Source organism: Acartia tonsa, chromosome 12 (assembly GCF_053477335.1).
Source record: "Acartia tonsa isolate MP-2025a chromosome 12, ASM5347733v1, whole genome shotgun sequence".
Classification (NCBI taxonomy): domain Eukaryota; kingdom Metazoa; phylum Arthropoda; class Copepoda; order Calanoida; family Acartiidae; genus Acartia; species Acartia tonsa.
The window spans coordinates 46,927,154-46,949,052 of record NC_137271.1 but is presented as its reverse complement, the minus strand read 5'-3'; the positions used below and the strand labels follow the sequence as shown (position 1 = coordinate 46,949,052).

At 31.8% G+C, this 21,899-nt stretch overlaps 1 protein-coding gene across 3 annotated transcripts; it reads right to left on the bottom strand.

The window, feature by feature from the left end:
• Window positions 1-1,105: 1,105 nt before the first annotated feature.
• On the bottom strand, window positions 1,106-12,727 carry LOC145334793 (sialate O-acetylesterase-like). 3 transcript variants are annotated; one of them, XM_080180398.1, is made up of 18 exons: window positions 12,673-12,727; window positions 12,207-12,272; window positions 12,079-12,117; window positions 10,434-10,469; window positions 8,563-8,621; window positions 5,700-5,863; window positions 5,437-5,527; window positions 4,422-5,355; window positions 4,107-4,340; window positions 3,568-3,627; window positions 3,201-3,252; window positions 2,934-3,006; window positions 2,791-2,847; window positions 2,654-2,697; window positions 2,511-2,550; window positions 2,261-2,307; window positions 2,088-2,136; window positions 1,106-1,297 (listed from the first exon to the last, which is right to left on the bottom strand). In XM_080180398.1, the coding sequence occupies exons 2-18, from the start codon at window positions 12,247-12,249 to the stop codon at window positions 1,226-1,228; spliced, it is 2,094 nt and encodes a 697-aa protein (XP_080036524.1). In that variant the 5' UTR covers window positions 12,250-12,272; window positions 12,673-12,727; the 3' UTR covers window positions 1,106-1,225. The 3 variants fall into 3 exon arrangements, with proteins under 3 accessions (XP_080036524.1, XP_080036526.1, XP_080036527.1); XM_080180400.1 differs by lacking the exon at window positions 10,434-10,469; XM_080180401.1 differs by lacking the exon at window positions 10,434-10,469 and having other exon boundaries at window positions 12,207-12,264; window positions 12,673-12,709.
• Window positions 12,728-21,899: the final 9,172 nt, after the last annotated feature.

Here is a 21,899-nt window from a genome sequence, read left to right as displayed (position 1 = left end):
TTATATAAAGTAGTAAGCGTTTTTTGTCTGTCCCGAAGGATCTCGCTAACCACTGAACCGATATTGTTCTCCTTTACAGTGAAGCTTCTTATATGTCCTGGGAAGGTTTTAAACTATTTTGGAGAGGGTGCCTTCATCCCCCTTCCCCCCCCCCCTCCAAATTTTTTTTGTTGACTCTTTTAAATTTCAAATTTCAAATGGGATGAGGTTGACTTTTCCCCCTCCTACATTAAGTGCCCCTAGAGGCTTCTAGGGGCGTAGCCGCTAGTATGAATATAAATTGCATATTCTACATATTGAGTCTGGAAAAGTTTCAAAATAATTGGATAAGTAAGTACACCAAAACATATCTAAATTTCAAAAAAAATATATATCTATTTAGAATGTTAGAAACTCAAACTTTGCATGATGATTCCTATGACAGTTAGGTACGATTTATAATCTTTAACATAAAGACCATACGTCCTTAAAACATATGATAATCCTATCTGATTTTTGTAATAATGATTCTTAAGTCAATAAATTAAAATATTATAATCAAATCCTAAAACATATATATTTATGCAATTTTGCTACAAAAACAAACCTATGTATCATTTTGTATAGACTTGCAAAATAATGTTCTGCTTTTTAAGTTATGACACTCTCCAATAGTTAATGGTCGTTTATCCTTCCTTTTGATTTTAGAGCTTCCTCTAACCTAATATGAAAAATCAGGGATCTAAAGGGATAAAACAATGGCCGATAAATTGATGTACATCTTCAATGACCATACACAAAATTACCCCTTTTATATTTTTTGGTTGAACTTAATGAACCAACCAATCAAAATGATCTTAGTTGTGAAGCCAACACAAATTTCCATGAACTTTGCTAAATGTTAGGCAGAGAGTATATTCAATATTATTTACTACTCTCTATCTTACTATTCACTGGCGGCTACGCCCCTAGAAGCGTCTGGTGGTTGGGGGGAGAGGGGGGGGGAGTGAGTGAAGTCGAAACCTCCCCCATTTTTAATTCAGTTTTTAAAAGAAAAAAGAAACAAGTCATATTTCTAGTTCTAGATTATATTGAGTGTTTAAAAGTGTATAAAAAAATTCAAAAATAATGCTTATACTTTATTCCATGATTAAATATTAATAGCAAACAAAGATATATCTATATATATAATGTGATCACAATATATAAATCATACAACTTAATCACAACTTGATAGAGCTAAACATTAAAGATTAGGACATCCAATTATTTGAATACCTTTGAATCCAACGTATGTTGGTCCACCATATGGTACCATCTAAAACAGTTAAAATATAGTAGTATGATAGAAAAATAAGCACATCAACAACTATGACATTTATTTATGGTTTAATATTTAATATTTACTACCTGCAGAAAAATGTTTATAATACCAGCCAATATATATCATTGTATTTAAAAGCGAAGCTTTTCTATAATTAGGGTTTGTCCGTCCGTCCGTACTGGATAGCTCTTTTCGTTAATTTAGGCATATTAGAATTGTTCTATCAATTTCATACTTTGCATGATGATTCCTATAGGAGTTAGGTACGAGTTAGTAAGTGAAGCAACTCTATAATCGTTACCAGAAAGTCCGTACATCAATTTTAAACATATTGCTTTTAAACTTTTTTAACAACAAATTTTTATGTGATAAAATTATCTGATTGGTCTAATTTTTGGAATACTGATTCCTAGAACAACAAAGTACATTGTTTTAAGCAAATCATATCTATAATCAAGTCCTCAAAACCTAAGTATGTCCTTAAACAATATCCTGTATTTAAGCAGTTTTTCAACATCTCTACTTAATATTTTGTTTTTTTCGACTTTAAAACCTTTATATTCTGATTATGCAGTTCTGACACTACTCAAGTGTTAATGTTTATTTGTCCTAACTTTTCAGAGCTTCGCTTTTATGGGTGTTGTCATCCTTGTTTTTTGTTATTTTATCAAATCTGTGACGGTTACATGTTACAGTCCCAGAGTGCACAAGAAAAATCATTGCATCAGGAGTGTTTTTTTTTTAATGTTATAATTATAATCAATAAAGTAAACTAACTAGATACCTCCATTACTTTAATCCTCAAAGATTTGATTGGAGTAACACGTTTCAAACTTAATAATTATATTAAATTCATTATTCATATGTTTGTCTTAAAATTTCAAATTTAAACTCATTAAATAAATCTATCTTTTAAAACTCTATGTTTGCAGTAAAACTATGTATGAACAATTTTACCTGATATCATTCCATTCAAAGCTTCCAAAATTTGACAAGAATGCTTCCTAAATATATAAAATTATGTTACAAACCAAAAAAAACATTTAAATACTTAGTGTATTGGAAGGTTTTCTGATATTTGTGTTGTGTTGTTCGCAAAGATATAATTATAGTACAATTTCAAATATCAAAAAATTAGCTTACTATGAACTAAATTTCAAAAAAAAATTTAAAATACTTTATACATTAGTTAAAACAATAAGATTACCTCATAAGAGTTGTCATCAACATATTCAAATCTTATACGCCTTAACAATTTGATATTTATTTCAGGTAAAATTTATGAACAGTTAAGTAATTAATATAAAATAGATATTAAAAAATAATTTTATAATTATTGTTTTGTTTTACCTGGCATTTTCATGAGAATAATACCTCTGCAAAAGTCTTACCATCTGACAAAGAAAAGAAATCAATGATCATATGTATTTTAATTTAGTTAATATATAAGATGGAAAACCAACTTGAACAATACTGAATGGCTTTACCTTTACAACAATGGGATCATTAAACTCGAGGTGAATCCATGCGCCAACTCCTTGCCCCTGATTTTTAGTTTTAATTATAATTTGAGGAAAAATGTGTTATTATCAATTAAAATACTAAATTCTTAAATAAAAGAAAGGAATACTTTAGTTGCCCAGGCTCTCCCATTATCTCCTCTTTGGTAGGGTCCTTGTAAAGCTTTGCTGCAAGTGTATCGCCTAAAGAAGGAAAAGATTATGATACTAAAATTAATGAAACTTAATGATGCATTTAAGAAAGATATGTAAAAAGAGAAATATAAAATAATACCAAAATGTAATTGTTACTGAAGAGTAGTATCATTATCAAACAATAGGCATTACTTATAACCTTGCAATCATCATTCTTATATAATAATAAATTTTTTAATTACGTGTCATAAGTAGAAGAAGCTGAACACTTTATCATTGTGGCTGGCAAAATCTTTGAAAATAAACTATTTGACTAGTTCAATCTAATCCTATATATCAAGATTCAAAGAAGTATGTTTTTTGTAGAAATAATACTATGGCTGGTTTTAGAATATTCTTCTGCACTATTTTTACCACTTTCTAAACTAAGAACCTAGATGCTAGGGGCGGAGTAGCTAGTTGCATAAATTAATAATCTGTAAAGCTATATTTTTTAAATCTTGTTTGGTAAGTTTGAGTGTGGCAAAGATGGTTAAATAGTTTTTTTAGTCATGTATTTTATTATTCATATTACTATCTCTATTGACATATAGACATTTAGCATTTCCTGTGGAGTTGTACCATCATCACAAGTAACTATTACATTTATTTGCCGTGTCAATGGGCATGCTAAAAGAAATTTACAAGTAAATTAAATGTTAGTTAGAATTGATAATCAACAAAAAAAAATTACATTAATATTAGGAAAATTAATAGACATAGATGATCTATGGTAAACCCGAACGTAGTGAGGCGCGTGATAAAGAAAGGAAATGAAATTTTAATTTTTAAAAAATGTTAGGCTAGGTTAAGTACAATAGACCCAAACGTAGTGTGGCGCGTGATAGAGAAAGGAAAGGAACTTTTAATTATTAAAAAATCTTAGGCTAGGTTAAGTACGATAAACCCGAACATAGTGAGGCGCGTGATAGGGAAAGGAAATTTAAATTTTTAAAAAATCTTAAGCTAGGTTAAGTACAATAAACCCGAACATAGTGAGGCGTGATAGAGAAAGGAAGGAAGGAATCTGAGGACATTTTATTCATAGGGGTAAAAGGACAGAGAAATAGAATAATAGCACATTATCCTTAAATATTAGGATAACTTACCCTTTTTAACATTGTCTTCAATATAGAACTTAAAAGGAGGAGTTGGCATTCTGAATAGATCTGAAGAGTATATTGGTAGTTTATACAAATCTTTAACAGGTGTTTCTCTCCAAATATAGGCAATAGAGCCTCCAGACATTGTATCAAAGTCAGAAAGGTCAACTATGATAGTTTTATTCCCATCTTGCTTCACCTTCTCTTTTGTAACTTCTTTCCACTTTTCAACCGTTGTTCCTGATGTAATAAAAATATAAATAAATGCTTTGGAGTTATCCATGCTTATCCCAGTTCTTTAAATGAAAATATTTACTTTACCTTTATCACAATCATCAATAGACTCTGAGCAGAAGTAGAAACCACTTATTTCAGCATCAATCAAATATTCCAGGTCTTTGTCAAATTCAAATGTTACAATTGGAAGATTTAGTGTAAATTTATTTGGGTAGGGACCATTGGTTGGATATTCTTTTAAACCATAAGCAGTGTTTAGACCTGCAAAGGCAAGACGTTCTGCCACAATCTGTTTGTCCCTGGGATGAATACCTCCTGGATATCCTGATTTTGGATCATAGGTGTCAAGAGGAGATGACATAAATACATTTAGCATTTTGGCATTTGGGACATAACCTACATCAGCTGTTTGATGCCAACGAATAACAGGAAATCCATTATAATCAGAATTCCACCTCCAGGTTGAAAGCTGAACAAATCCAAATGGTGCATTTTTGTTTGTTCCTTCAGAAACTTGTGAAAACTTTGACCTCCAATCCCTTATCATTGCAGGAAAAGTGCAGCTGTAAAGATCTCTATTGTAGTCCATGTTAGCTTCCCCTTGATACCATAGAAAACCACGGACTGAGACTCTTAGAATAGGGTTTATCATTCCATTCCAAAGCACAGAATTAGCATTTTGATTGCCTTTACTATTAGAAGATATATTACAAGATTTTAGTGCATCTGGACTTGACCAAGCTTCAATACGTGTACCACCCCAATCTGAGTTGACCATTCCTTGGGGCACCTTAATCTTGTTGTAGATAGTTCTTCCATACAAGAAACAAACAGCTGACATTTCCTTTATTGCGTTTGGAGTGGTAGTCATTGACCATGAAAGTTTCATTTCTTGATTAAGATTGGGTTGTGGGGAATTCAGAAATTTATTAGCAACTGTTGCAAATCTTACTGTATAATTGTAGTACTCTTCAGCATTCTTAATTTCATTGGAACTATTAAAGATGTTTTCCATATTCTAAACAAATAATATATCAATTTAAATATATATATTAATTAAGATTTAGAAATATTTAGCTTAATTACAAATGACATTGACCTGCTCCATATTTGATTGTCCAGAGCAAAGCCACACATCCCCATATACAACATTTTCAAGTTTTGTATTTTCAGAAAATTTAAAATTGCATCTAAATATGTTAGTTTAATTAATACAAGTAACAGATGTATCCTTCAAAGCATAATTTTTTAGCACATGTTCTTTAAGACATAATGGTTCAGTAAATTGATATTGGGTTCTAGGTATGTCTTGTAAAAGGCAGAAAGTTAAAGAATTCAAAAAATAGATATAATAATACTCACAATGTCCATTCATCTTGAATGGGAGTTTTTACTTGCCAAACATTTTCTGATATCTGTATAGGTGTTAATTGACCTTCTATTTTTCTTTCATCCATTGTAATACAGCTGTACTCAAAGTGGGTTTTAGAGGTACCATACCCCCAAATAATGTTTTGAACACCTCTCTAAAATGAAATAGTAATTAACATAGTATTACTAATACTAGAAATGCCTGGATGTACCATCCAGGTTTAGATAAATTGGTGAAAATAATTGTTTCCTTCTGTTATGATACATTATTGATATTGATTCTTATAAAAATCATCATCCTGAAACATTAATTTTAACAAAAAAAAGGGTTTTAGCTTTTTTGTTTAATTTCTTCTATGGTTGATTTGAAATCTGAATTTGCGTCACCCTTCAACATTGAATATGACTGCGTATGACTTAGAGAAACGACATCTATAAAATCCATCATAAAATATAAATATTAACATATTCATAGAAAAACATATTTTCTGTATATCCTATTATATAAAGTAATGTTTTTTTGGTCTGAAGCTTAATGGATCAATAACTACTGAACCGATTGAGTTCTCCATTTGAGGAAAGTTTCACAGAGGGTTTAGGATGGTTATAGGCTAATGTAATTATTAGTTTTAAGATATGGGATGGTTTTTGGCTACTTATAAGATATTCCAATAGAAAGCCTCTAGATGCTAGTGCATGAAAAAGCATTTTACTTCCAAGCTTTTGTATTAAATTTTTTTAATTCTTAGCTTAAAATTTGAGTGAAAGTTCCTTTCCTAAATAGCGCATGGGTTAACACGCTGGTTTGTCATCCTTAAAATCCAGGTTCTAGTCTTGCTTGGTTACACATTTTTTATCCAAAATTCCGTTGACAACAAATTATTCTTTCCTTATTACATATCAATTTCACGAATCGATTAATTCATTTATGAATCAAAAATATTTCAAGGGGGTTGGAGAGGGGGGAGTAATATAATAGTTATTTAGCATCGTATCATTAACTATTATTATATAACACTGGCTTTAATCTCAAATGATTGTACATTTTTATATTCATAGAAAACTGGATATAATACGATGCATATATATATTTTTCAGTATGGCTAAGAACCGGTTCTAATTCGGATTCGAAGCAATACTGGAATATTAAAGTGAGAATGTATTTAGGGTCAGGGAATATCAAATACAAATTTTATTATGTATTATTAAAAAATTGCACTGAAATATGTATCCTGCATGTTTTAGTGTTTTACACTCTAGCTTGCCATTTCTAAATTCCAGGTTCTAATCTGACTGGAAATCCACGAAAAATTTTCTCAAAATTATTTTTTTTCAAAAGTAAGAACTCACTCAGGAATCAATCCTAATCATTCTCAGCCATAGACGAACACGTTACCTCTGTGCCACGAACGCTGTTTAGAGGCCTATTAAAAATTCGTAAGTATATAACAGTCCATTGTCTGAATATCAACCTTTTTCTTCTATTGTCCTTACCTGAGAGAGAGAGAGAGAGAGAGAGAGAAAGAGAGAAAGTGAAAAAAAATTTCATAACATTCACCGAGATTTGAACATGCTATATTCATATTTAAAAGCAAATACGATAACCATCATACCAAGAACGCCATTATAAATTGTGTAAAATTAATTATAAAAATTAAGAGAGAGAGAGAGAGAGAGAGAGAAAGAAAAAGAAAGAGAAAAAGAGAAAGAGAGAGAAAAAGAGAGAAAGTGAAAAAGAGAGAGAGAAAGTGAAAACAAAATTTACAGATTATTCGCCAAGAATTGAACCCGCTATCTTCACATTAAGAAGCAAGTGCGATAACCACCCTACCAAGAACACCAGCAATAATTGTAAAAATTAAGGAGGTGGGGGAGGAGATATAAGGAGGAAATAGGGAAGGAAGAGCATATGAAGTGGGATAAAAAGGGAGAGAGGGGGTAACATTTATTTCTTTATCACGAAACCTCCGTATCTAAAATATTTGTATTTTGTAGATTTAAAATTTTTTTTCAATTTGATTCTTTAGGCCATAAATTGCTTTTTTTGTGCAAAAACTTGTCTAAATTTTTAAATCTTCAAAATACATATACCCCAAAAAACAGGGAGGTTTGGTGAGAGTTTGGTGAGAAAATGAGGTTGATTTATTCTATTGTCTTTTTTTCTTTACTGTTTTTTGATGTAAATTGTTAAAAGAATATCGTTTTTAGGATTATTATATGTGCATGTACATTAGATATAATGTTTTATCTGTTTTTAAATAGTTTTAAGTAATATTGCTTAATTTATACGAAATATTGCTAAATCTTTTACAGAGGAAATTTTGTCCATGTACTTTTCGACCAGGAAGAACATATGAAGTGGGATAAAAAGGGAGAGAGGGGGGGAACATTTATTTCTTTATCACGAAACCTCCGTATCTAAAATATTTGTATTTTGTAGATTTAAATTTTTTTTTTGATTTGATTTTTTAGGCCATATATTGCTTTTTTTGTGCAAAAACTTGTTTAAATTTTTAAATCTTCAAAATACATATACCCCAAAAAACAGGGAGGTTTGGTGAGAGTTTGGTGAGAGTTTATGAAAAAAACTTCAAGGTTTGGTGAATAATACTTTTTTTTAATACATTTTCTTTTTTTACAACCCATCTTTGAAGTTTCGTGTAGCTCAGTATATAGAATGCGAGTCTTCTTACCCGGTTGTCCCGAGTTCGAACCTGTCCGAGAGGGCCAGAGATTTTGTACATGTTAAAAATTGGAAGATTTCATTAAATAAAAGTTGTCGCAAATATAGGTATTAAATGAGATATGTGTTTCATATTGATAAATTGATTTGATTGTTACCCTATATTGTTACCTGTAAAACCATTTCATTTGAAAAGTAGTTGTTAAGAGTGACATTGTTCAAACCAATACCTTTAATATTCAAATGTAAATTTTAGAGACATAATCAGCTTGATAGTGTTTTCTTTCAGATGACAGTACTGGAAAATTTATTTCATTAAAGGAAGCCTGCAAGAAATACCACGCTTTAACTGCTGAAAGACTGCCACAAGTAGACCAAATACCCCAAATTTGAAGCCTTCAGCTTCTATAACAAAAAAGTTCTAGGCATTTTAAAATGACATTTTATGTACAATGAAAATTTTGAAAGAATTGCAATGCTCATGTTGAAAACTTTGAAATTAAACTACGTGGCCTAGAAACAAAATTATAGGCTTATTTTTGTCATAAATTTAGGTTTCCAGTAACTAATTATATTTTTACAATAAAAATACCCATTTTTATAGTCAAAATCATTAAAATAAATTAAGTTTAACTTGCGTTGTACCGAGTGTACTGTAGCCAATCAGAAGGCTGAATCAGCTTAACAACCAATCACAGCTGAGCTTGTATTAGTTTACCCCTTTGTTTCCGCTATGATTTTTGTTTAAAAATGCAATTTAAATCTAATTTTTTTCATAAATTTTGACTATGAAATGTGGTGTTTTTATTGTAAAAATGTAATCAGTTACCGGTAATCTAAGTTTCTGACAAAGATAAGGTTATAATTTTGTGTCTAGGCGACGTAATTTTCTTTTATGAGCATTGGAAATCTTTCAAAAATATTTTTGTACATAAAATGCTATTTTGAAATGCCTAGAACTTTTTTGTTATTGAAGCTGAAGGCTTTAAATTTAGGGTATAGGGTCTACTTGTGGCAGTCTTTCAGCAGTTAAAGCATGGTATTTCTTACAGGCGTCCTTTAAGTAATAGTGGGTGAGAGTAGAAACAGAAAGAGTATATGAAATACCTTTGTAAAAAACATGTTTAGAGACAACTGAAATCAAAATTTTTTATAGATACTAAACATTAGAAGTAATTATCCTGTAAAAAGTTTGTGGTTGCTACTTGCTTAATAAAGGGTAAATCATGCCTTTGTCCTTTGACCTTTGTCTCAAAAATAGGAACAAAATTTCAGGATATGAAAATGAAATTGAAGATGTTGAAGGTTAAAAAACTTTGAACAGAAGAAATGCAAATACATAAAACAATAATCTTAATGCTTTGATTTATTTTTTAAAACTTTTATTCTAAACAAAAATTTTAAAAATATTATCTTGTAATGATCATTAACTACTTTTTGGATCATGGAAAGAAAACAAAGTCATTCCTAATTAGGACAGAAGTCACTGGAAATTGGTCTAAGGAAGGCTACTTATGTCCTTCATCTAACAAAATCTAACTTAAGGGAGGTGATTTATGTCCTTTGTCTGACAAATTCTTACATTAGGAAGGCTGCTTATGTCCTTCAAGTTGCAAAACTTAGCTTTTCTGTCCTTCACATAGCAAAACCTCACAAAACATAGCATTTATGTCCTTCACATAGCAAATTCTTGCAAAACATAGCAAATTCTTGCAAAACATAACATTTATGTCCTTCACATAGCAAATTCTTGCAAAACATAGCAAATTCTTGCAAAACATAGCATTTATGTCCTTCACATAGCAAATTCTTGCAAAACAACAAATTCTTGCAAAACATAGCATTTATGTCCTTTACATAGCAAATTCTTGCAAAACATAGCAAATTCTTGCAAAACATAGCATTTATGTCCTTCACATAGCAAATTCTTGCTTTTCTTTATGAAATACATATATAATAGGCTTATTAGATTTTTTTATTTTTTTAACTAATAGTTTAATCAAATCCCTTGAAGAGTACAAGAAGAACTTAAAATAGTTTACCTGTTGTTGGATTTTCAATCCATCCAGTTCTGCAACCTGAATAGAAAAATCATGTACCAACAATTATTTTTTTCATTTCAAAAGTTATTTAAAATTAAATTAAAATTTAAAAAAACCCAGCATATCCTGTATGTATAGCATGGTGTTGTCCCTAAAAGTGCCTATTGAGCTCTGAAACTCACCAAATTCTTTATCTTTGATAAAATTGAAAATGTGGGAATGGTAGTCTTTTTATAATCACCTTTTATTAAAAGGACTGTAAACACAATTTTTTCTCATCTTAATATCAAATCTTACCATTATCTCATTCATAATATCTCACAGATAGAGCAAAACGTGCTTTTGTTTGCTTAAAATATGGCTTTTTCCAACGATTTTTATAAGGTAAAGGAAAAGGAAGAAATTTTCCGTATTATGTAAAATGTGCATTAAATTGCCTTTTTCTCCCATTATAGCTAAAATTAAACTTTTACACATAAAGGGTGAGCAAAAAAAAATGCGTAGATTTTTTAAATTCAAATTGCGCGGCTTGTGTTAATAGTAGAATAATGTTACGCATACCATTAGAACCGGTAAGAAGTCTATTTTTTGGAAATATAAGAACAATTCCTGTGCTACGAATAGTTAGGGAGCTACATGTTAAAATGTCCCAACTGACTTAAAACTTGACTTGCGAGTAAATTTTGGGACATTTTACCACATAGCTCCTAGATTATTTGTAGCACAGGAACCGTTCTTACATTCCCAAAAAATACAGTTCATAGCGGTTCTAACGGTATGCGTAACATTTTTCTACCATTAACACAAGTCGCGCAATTTGAATTTTAAAAATGTACGCACGCATTTTTGCAAGAATTATTGTCTAATATTTACTAATATACTCGCAAGTCAAGTTTTAAGTTAGTTGGTACATTTTAACACGTAGCTCCCTAACTATACGTAGCAGAGGAATCGTTCTCATATTTTCAAAAAATAGACTTCTTACCGGTTCTAATGGTATGCGTAACATTTTTCTGCTATTAACACAAGCTGCGCAATTTGAATTTTAAAAATCTACGCATTTTTTTTGCTCACCCTTTAGTTCTTGATTTTTCCTAACGGTTAAGCTGACTTTTAACATAATCCTTGCTTTAATCCAATGTATAGTTACTTAGAAATTGATAAAATATGCAATATTTTTTTATTGAAAACCAAATACAATAACAATGCTAGATACAGGTTTTTTATTAGTATCCAATTAACTTTAGATGCTGACCCCTTTTTTTAACAAACTTATGAAGGGATTTTTAGTAGAGAAAAGTATTGTTTATTTTTTGTTATATACAAAATATAAGAGAATATCCCAATGATACAATTTTTATAAAGCTAACTTTATTCTAAGAAATGCAACTATTCATAACTAAATTGTTATATGTTTTGTTATATGTTTCATGTTTTACATATAATAATTTAAACATTAAAAGCTTATTAAAGATATACAAAAATATAAAGCTGACTCATAATACAAAAGAAATGAGAAAATTATGCACTAACATATCAAAATTTGTAATATATTTTAAACAATGACATGTCTAAAATGTAACTTCCTATTGGCTGATTTAAAGAGTATATCTCTAGATTATCTCTAATAAATAATTACATTTACCTATATTTTGCTGTCCAGAAGAAGAATTGACAATGTAACCTAAGAAATTGTGAGTCTTGTTTTAATGTGGCAAAATCCAAAAACAAATTCAAAAATAAGATATTTCAAATTCAAATTGATGTATTTACCAAAAACAAATGCAAACAGAAATGTTGATAGTTTACTCTTCATTTTAACAAGTTGCTCCTGCAAAACTATGTAAGAAAAGTATTTGAAATTATGCTATAATTATGAAAACAATAATAAAATCTATTTTAATTCAAGGACATAGAAAACTGATTAATAACTATCAAAATGCCTATGTATTTATAAAGAGAAACAAGTGATTTCCTAATTCTGTGAGTCATATTCCTACAGTTTCAATTAAATCCGTATTTACTCATTAAATAAACCTAACATATTTGATAGATTATTTTAAGTTAGGTTAGGTTAGGTAAATGTTAATGATTGCCCTGGCGGGTTAGGAAAATTTCCCCGCAGAGTTAGAGGTGCTAGAAATAGGAGAAAAGATACTGTGAAAAAAGGATGAAACTCGCTACTGCGTTATCTTTAAATGATCCGTTTAAGCTAATACAATAAATTAGTAAGGCTTACCTTCAAATTGAATTAACCAGGAGAAACTGATAAATTTACAATATTTTCAGTTCATATTTATATACAAGTGTTTTGAAAAAATAATTATTTTTGGCAGAAAAATTTTAAATAAAAAATCACAAAACCTTTCCTTAAACCTAAGAATATTTTTTACAATATTGGTCATTGCATTATCACAACCAATGCAAACATCAAAATCGTAAGATTTTCTAGATGTCACCCTTGATCTAACTACAGGCTGCTTCAAACCATTTAGAAAGAAAACAAATTTGCCTTGTTAAATCAACACTAAAACTTACCATAAACTAAACATCATTGAGCAATTACAATTAATGATTGAAAAGCGACTTTATAATATGTCTCTGTCAATGAAGCTCTTTTTAATAAAGAAAAAGACCTGTATAATACGACCTTTAAAACAGCAGGTTACATGCACAACATACAATACAAGCAACAAGCACAACACAGCGAAAAAAATCGCAAAAAAAAGGTTATTTGGTTCACCACTCCCTACATCGCTGCAGTTAAAACAAACATAGCCAAGGAGTTTTTTATTGCTAGTAGATAAGCACTTTCCTCCAGGCTCAGAACTACACATATATTACAATAGAAATACCATCTAGATTTCCTACAGCACAATGCCAACCATGCAGAGTACAATTTCTACTCATAATTAATGCATCCTTAGCGATTCCAAAATATCTAGAGTTACATTTTTAAATTCATTGGCCCAATAACTTTGGGGACTTTTATTAAATTTTGATTGGTTGGTTCATTAAGTTGAGAGTTCAAACATTTTAACTACTCATTGGAATTCTCAGAAGTGGTATTTTTTGTATCATCATTGGAAATGTACATAAATTTATCGGAAAAGCATCTCTGTAATCAATACCCAAAATGTGAGTATGTAATTAATTATTATCTTGTATTTAAGCAGTTTTTCAACAAATTTACTTACAATTTTTTTCGACTTTTATACTTTTATATTCTTATTATTCAGCTCTGACACTCTACTAGTGTTAATGTTCGTTTTTCCTACTGTTTCATAGCTTCGCTTTTATGGATGTTGTCATCCTGGTTTTTATATAATTGAAAATAAAAAAAAAACTAAAAAGTAATAAAGGAAACAAACACGTGTTGGTATTCATTATAACACAGATAGCGATGCCACATAAAAAAAATTGTGTTGTATTTTTTTGCCACCTTGGAAACTTCAATAAAAAAAGGTTTAATTTTTCTACTGTGGGATAAATATCCTGGGAAGTAAAATGTTGATCAATTCTATTATGTTTATTTACGTTTTCGTGGGTAATTTTAAATCATCTAAATAACTCATTGTGTACTAAGAATGGCAATTTCTAGGACTATTGTAAAAATCTTTAAAATTATAGGAACAGTTAATTTTTGTTCCAATTTCTGGAGGTTATTAGATTATTTTTTTTTTGCATATTCCAATATTAAGTGTTAGTATTATTAATTTTCATAAAACGTCTGCTTGTCCATTCTGCAGCGCTTTTATATATGTTGTCATCCTTGCTTTTGAAAATGCATTTTATTTTGTCAATTTCTATTCACAAAGAGACATTTAAATTGCATTATTTGAAAAAAGAGAATACATTTAAATTTCTTATCTCTGTTTTAATCGGCCTATCATTTTATTAAAACAGTTGTACACATTCAACTATTCATTCTATGTGGACTGTAAAAAGTACATATATACATCTAAAATCTAAGAATAAGAATATTTAATGGGATTTATTACTATTGTGCTAATTGTCAGTATTTTATGTATGTTAGAATTTTCATATAGATTTTAAACTTAGCATGGTGATTCCTGTAAAGGTTAGGTACGATTATGAATGAGTAGCAATGCGTCCATGCGTCCATTGATGAAAAATAGCCGAAAACCATCTTAACATTTAAATTAAAAAAAAGTAGCCTTAAACTAACCTGGGACTTATGTGAAGCTCCACTAAATTGGAGAACTCAATCCCAAGTAATAACATTTTCCTTCAAACATCTATCATTAATACCTAAAATATTTGTTTTTTTATTATTATTTTTTTGCTACATATGGAAAGACTTAATTGAACTTCTTTTTTCCTTCCTTCAGTAGGAAAACTATTTTATATCACTTTGTTTGTCTGACGGTCAGTCAGTCTGTAACGCTATGTAAGACATTGGATTTACTCATCCTATATTTAAGATATACAGCTGATATTTACAGTAAAGATTCCTAATATTCTAGAATGGAGTTCGGCGATGGCGGCGCAGCAGCAGAAAGCAAACAATGGATTTGGCAGCTAATAGTGACAAAGACAGTTTGGTTGTTAACTGGTGGTCAACATGTTTATTACATAGATACAAAATAGATATATATGAATAGATGGGTGACAATTAGAGATAGGTGGTAAAAGGCTGGGATAATCTTGTGATAACAAATAGGATGAGATTCTGTGTATCTTGATAGTAGGATTGTTTGGAAATCAGGGTGTGTGGGTGTGTGTGTAGATAAAGCTAGGGCTCAAACCCGCAGCACTGTGGACTTGGGGGCTGTGTTGATAGCTTCACAGTTGAAGGGGAAGGCCAAGCTGATGAGGGGGGGAAGGGGGTAACAACTCTCTCCTTGGGCAGGCAGGTTTTCATCTACTGGGTCCTGGCGGCTAATGGTCTCACAGGGGCTTCTAGTTCTCCTGGGGGGGGGGGGGGTACATTGGCGTCATTCTGCACATCTGGTCCAGCTCACGGCTGGAGGCATTTGCTCCCTCAGCTGAGGCCTCCTTCTTCTCATTAGGCTGGGGCCAGCCACTATTAGCAGGCAGGATTGGCCATTGCTGCTCTCCTGGTCTAGGTAGAACTTCACTCAGGGAATCCAGGCTGGGGTAGGTAGCTGGCAGTCCAGATGTGGCACTGCTCTCCTCTGGCCGTGCAACTGCAGTCAACCTGGCCATCTGTTCCTTTCTGTGCGGCTGGAGCCGTATCTCCAATACATCTGCATTTTTATCCAGATCATCCAAGCTGGCAGCCGGGTGAGAGCTAGCGGTCAGCTCTGTTGTGTACTGGCGCCATTCTCCTACATGGGCTGTGACTTACTTCAGGTTGGCAGTTGGCCTACCCGGCTGAATGAATTGGTGTACCTCTGTCATGCTAAAGACTACTAGCCAAGTCCTGCCTATTACCGGGTCCACTTGCCAGGCTTCTCATTAACCAGGTGGTGCACTAGATGCAAGACAGAGCCTCCAGCTGCATGCTTGGCCTTTTCCTCGTGTGTGGATGTGCTCCTTCCAATTACTTCTTTCTCTTTTGGCTGTGCTGACTAGAACACTGTCTGATAGTGACCAAAGCATTAATGGCCGCTAAATAACTCCCCTGGCTGGGCTACAACAGCACCACTTCCTTAGGCAGCGTAGCCTCCTTTCTGAGAAAGGCAAGGGAGGGGGTCACCCCGGTCAAATTCCAGGTCTTCCCAGGGGGCAGCTCCAGGTTCATTGCTGGCGGCATGTCTGGTGGCTAGATCCAGTCCTGGGTTGGCAGCTGCTCCCATCTTGGTGTTGACTCTTCTTCTGGGGGATCTCTGTCAGCCCTGGCCTGGTACTGCAGCGTGCTGACAACTATCTCTCTCTGGTCCACTAGCTGGGTCACCTCTTGGGAGCTTCCCATAGCCATAGCTGACAGCCCCTTCCAGTCAAGATTCCCTCCAGGAAGATGCCCTAAATTTGACCCACTACATTAGGGTCTCCAGCACTAGGGGCAGAGGGGTAATTTTCCTGGCTGTCCTCTGGCCAAGCCTTGAACCAGTTTAGGCAGCTTACACAAAGGGTTGATAACAGGGTCCAGGTGCTGTGGGTACTGGACAGCTGGTGGTGGCTCCTTGGTTGCATCCACCATTCTCTCCATACTTACAGGTCCTGCCACCACAACAGACATTCTTCTTTCCTTATTATCTTCCACAGACATCTCTCCACAGGGGGGATCCTGCCTCCACTCTCTCCAGAGGTTGTAGTCTGGCTGGCTGGCTGATAGCAGGGGCTGTTGCTGGTGATAAATTATATGAATGATAATAATTATTTATCACATCATATTATAGACAGCTTTTGGCAAATAAAAAAAAAATTGTAAGATTAAAATCGTTTATGTTAACTCTGCAGGGACAAAAAACCAGGGATAACAAAACTAGTAAAAATTTTATTATATTTTAATATTCATAAAAATTGTCTGCAATATGATGCTATACATGTTTTTCAGTATGGCTGACAACTAAAAATGTCCAGATATGAATCATTAAAAGATTTTTGAACCGTATAGGCTAAAAAGTGTGGATTTTTATCAAAACTAATGAATCTTTTGAAATTTTTGAAAAAAAATAATTTTTACTATGTGCGCCTAATATCAAAAAATGGCTAACAGCGCAGCTGCGGCTGTTACCCAGCTGCCATATGGATGGACCCTCATTGTTTTTAGTTGTATTTTTAAGCTCAGCACCCATGAAAACCTACCCCTAGACACGTCACAAGCCCTATCTACATGTAGCTTACAGTTTTCTATAGAATTATAACAGAGTGGGTAGGGGTACCCCTCCCCCCCCCCCCCTATGAATGAAAATCAAAATACTCTATATCTAAATCTTATTCTTTAGGTTAGTAGACAACACACTAAAAAAATCTAGGCTCTACCTCTATCAAAAGCATGTGCGCCAGAAACTGGCAAAAAAAAGTGATTGATTGATTGCTGAGCTGAAAAACAGACCTTAAACTTTTAGAGATTTGCGCACATAGTAAAAAGCTATATATCATGAAAATTTTTTCTAAGGAAGTTAATATGAACCCAAATATTGGTTTATAATTTAGTGGTAAGTAAATTTCTTTTTTTATTACTGTGTTATTAGGTTTTTTATGAAAAATTAAGTTTTTTTAAAAACTTTAAGCTATAGGCGCACATAGTAAAACTTATTTTTTTCAAAAATTTCAAAAGATTCATTAGTTTTGATAAAAATCTACACTTTTTAGCCCATACGGTTAAAAAAATCTTTTAATGATTCATATCTGGACATTTTTACTGACAACTGGTTCTAATCCAGCCGATTTCAATCGATTTCTAAGTTATACTGGAATAAGAATTCAACTGCCTATATGCCAGATGTATGACAGTAATATTAAAAGTTTCATAAATATATGAATTATCACAACTCATTATCGTTCAAAGTTGTAACTTATAGACAAAGGTAGTGTAATCAAAGAGTTGAACAACTATCCTAAAATGAACCAGCAAGACATTTGAGTTTAGAGGTTATTATGACAATAACTAATACCCAGGGAGGGAGGGGACATCTTTAGTCTCCAAAGTTTTATAACAACGTTTTTCTTATTAGTTTACTTTTGGGACTTAAATTAATTAAATTTTCATTGGTTTGTTCATTAATTTGAGTGTCCAAACATTTCAACAATTAATTGTTATCTACAGAAGGGCTAATTATGTTTATCATCATTGTGGATGTACATAAATTAACCCATTAGTGACGAACCGGCTTTTAACGCCCGGTTCCAGAAAATGCCGAAAAAAAACGGTTCTCAGTTTTAGGATTGCATCATTCTCAGTATGAATCCCCCCTCTACTACCCTGGTTTTCATTTCCCCCTGTAGCAGACAGTTTTACTTACTTCCGTTTGCCGGTATAGCTCAACAAAATTTGAAAACCAAGAAAAACAAGGTGATTTTAAAATACCCCTCCTAACTTTTTTGTTTATGAAGTAAAGTAAATGATTTTTTTCGTGAAATTTAAAGTTTATTGGCAACTACATTCATTTGTGAATTCATTTTATTCAAATTATTATTTTTTATATGATTTTTTTATCGTTTTTTTACGTTCTATATAGCTCTGGCTCGGCGTGAGTAAAAATACCTGCTAGTTTTATTGCCCTGCTCGGCGCGAGTAAAGATACCCGTCCACATATAATATCAAAAGTTTTAAAACTTCCTCGAAATGGGCTTTTTTAACCGAAAAGCGCGGTACCTATAGCCAAAATCTTAAATGTGATATAAATTGTTTTGTATGTTAGTTGTAGCTCTATCAATTACATGAGGTTATGTAGTTTTCAATTACGGATCGTATCGTAGTTTTAAAAAGTGTTCATCTCACTTTGGGCGTTCAAAAATTACATTTTTAATTTTTTGGGCCAAATAACCGGGTATTTAGGTCGAAAATGGGCTTTAATGCCGGGGGAAAGCACCAAAAAACGCCAAAAACGGTTATTAATGCCGAATGGTTTCTTTACTCGCGCCGAACCGGGTTTTCCTGCAACTTTCCTGTGCACGCCACTAGAGCAAAACAAAAAAATTGGAATTCCGTTTTTACCATTATAAAGCTTCCCTGAGATTTTCAGCTCGATCGGTCCATAAAAGTGGCGCTCGGCACTAATGGGTTAATCAGACATTGTCTTATCCCACACAAAAAAAATTTAATTGGGTTAGATATGGTGTTAGAGAAACCCGCAACTTTTATGTACATCCAGCTACTTTAAATTTTAAATATTTGTATTTACGGAAATAGTAAAGGATATATTAAACAAAGATAACATTATTTACAGGACTTGTTCTTAAACATTACAATAAAGAAAATATCCATTAATAAACAATAATAAATTTCATATTAATGAAAGTGGAACATATAAAATGACTTAGGATCAGGAGAATATTCACAGAAAATTTCTATAGATATCAGATCTACATGAAATTTAATCATCATTTAATATGTTTATGTTAATGTTTGCTGCAGGACAAATCTCTAGATATTAAGCAAGAGTCAAACCGCAGCTATGAATTTTAACCACTACTTGCTGTTCGATTAGATATAAACAACCAGATTGATTTTGAATCTCTTTATTCCAAAAAGATGAAAACCATGCAACTAAAACAAAAAAGAACACATTAAAACTACATACATATTCGAGAATCAGATAAAGCAAAAAATCATATCATAAAAATGCCGCGCTTGTTGGATGCCGGAGGAAAAAGAAAATTGTCGTTTTCACTGCATTGGGATAAGGTTTTGACGTCATATGGGATTTCATACAGAGCACGACAAATGACTCAAGAGAAGCCTTCCCTTCGATACACTTTTGATTGCATGATGGTAATTATATTACTTTATTTAAGGTCTTAAGATATGAATAATAACAATAATGACAACTTCCATAAGTATCAATGCTCAAAAATCATGGAAGGACATCTGGAAAAAATTAACTATAAAGCAGTGTCATAAAAAGTAAACATAAAACTAAAAAAATCACGACATCTTTTTATAACAGTTGTTACTAAGATCTTAAGCTTTATATGGATATATAAAAAAACAGACGAACAGACATCGTTTTACTTTGTATTATATGTTATAGACATAAATTAAACATAAACCAATGGAGATTTAGTTCTAAAAAATATATGTACATATTATTCATAATGCATAATTTGGAATTTAAGCAAAAACTGTCAGTATTAGAATAAATAAGAAAAATGACCATAAACAAAAAACAAAGCTCTAAAATAAGAAAGTAGACAAATGGACAACACTTTCAATTGTTTTCCTAGAAATCATACGAAAAGTCTAGAAAGGTAAAAATCAGCATGTATTAAATTAAAGTACAGTCTTTCAGATTACGACTAAAAAGTTGCTAAGCCTCCTAAAGTATACCTTACTGTTGTAGGAATCATCATGCAAAGTATGAAATCAAAAAGAACAATTCTAAAATGCTTAAATTAACGATAAGAGCTAACCATTATGGACAAACGGACGGACACTAATTATATAAAAGTTTTTATAAATACTGTCTGTGAGATATTGGTGTGCTATTGTTTGGAGGTTCAGACAAAATTATTCAAAATATTAATTCTTGCTAGATATTGTAATTTTAAATTTTATGAATCATAAATTCAATAATGGAAAAAATCATTAATTCAATAATTTTTTTTATTCTATGTTTAAATTCATTGAAATTTTATCATGCCTAAATTCAATGATGATTTGATACAAATGTTTCAAAATTCCTTGAACGTTTGCAATAATTAGAGCAATTAAAAAAAAACAAGGATGACAATATCAATTAAAGCGGTCATTAATACTAATATTAACAAATGTAGATTAAAACTGCATTTAATTTTAACCTCAATTTTGTATAAATCTATTGAAAAATTACATAAATACAAATGCTTAATATAGTTATTGAGACTATGGATGTAATAATTGTTAAAGTAATCATCATATGTAGTTAAAAATAGATAGGACAATTCTAACATACATAAACAAACAAAATGCTATTCATCACATACCAACGGCCGGACGGATGAACAACTATTTCATAACAATGAAAACTTTTGCATTTAATAAAAGCGTAGACATTTGAAGGAAAATTAAAAGAAAATGAATGAACAGACAGACAGAGGCGTGCAGAAGGGGGATTTAGGGATATATGACACAAAATTAAATGTGTTTGATAAGTGTTACCCTCCTACAGCTCACCTGTAATTTAGGGACGCAACCCCCTCATACACCTACTAATACAGTCAAGTTGGGGGAAGGGGACCAAGTTAAAATTATGTAAATTAGCAACCATATTTGCTGTTCAAGGGTTGGTTTCGAAATGTTCTAATGTGTGCTTTGCTCACCCCCCAGGCAAAGTCCTATCCACGCAAATGATTTTAGACAATTTTTTGGCCTTGCAAATAATTGGCTTTTCATCTACATATGTTTCTTTTTTCATAGAAATATTTTTACATTTTTCTTGAAATTTCTAGTTTTATCTGGCTTTATCAATTGGTCTAATTCGAAACAAATTTAACTATTTAAAATTTTCATTAATGTATATTGAAAAAATATATCTTTTACTTCTTTTTATATTAAATTTATTGGGTCATCAATTTTATTCTTTATTTAAAAGGTGTTTATTTGTTGACTATAATAAAACAATTTAAGTACTTCTATTGAACTTAGATTGGCTGGTTCAAAACTATTAGTGTCCAAACTTTTAACAAAGAATTAGAATGTGACAGTAATACCATTTGTTGAGCAAAAGTAAATTATTTTATCTTGATTATGCCACAACGTTACCTCTTGCCTAATTTATATTACATAAAAGGTGGGATGGAGAGGCAAAGGGATGAAGGGCGCTGGAGAGACAATTAAGGGGCCATTAAGGGGCTATGTGATGTGAATCAGGGAAGGGTGGCTGATTTAGAGTA

What these genes read in the sequence shown, in the direction of transcription:
- LOC145334793 (XM_080180398.1), bottom strand. Translation starts at nt 12,249, where the DNA reads ATGAAGAGTAAACTATCAACATTTCTGTTTGCATTTGTTTTTG. An exon ending in CAAATGAAATGGTTTTACAG is followed by an intron (nt 5,864 to 8,562) that starts GTAACAATATAG and finishes ATTTCATTTTAG; the next exon opens with AGAGGTGTTCAAAACATTAT. An exon ending in GACAATCAAATATGGAGCAG is followed by an intron (nt 5,356 to 5,436) that starts GTCAATGTCATT and finishes TTATTTGTTTAG; the next exon opens with AATATGGAAAACATCTTTAA.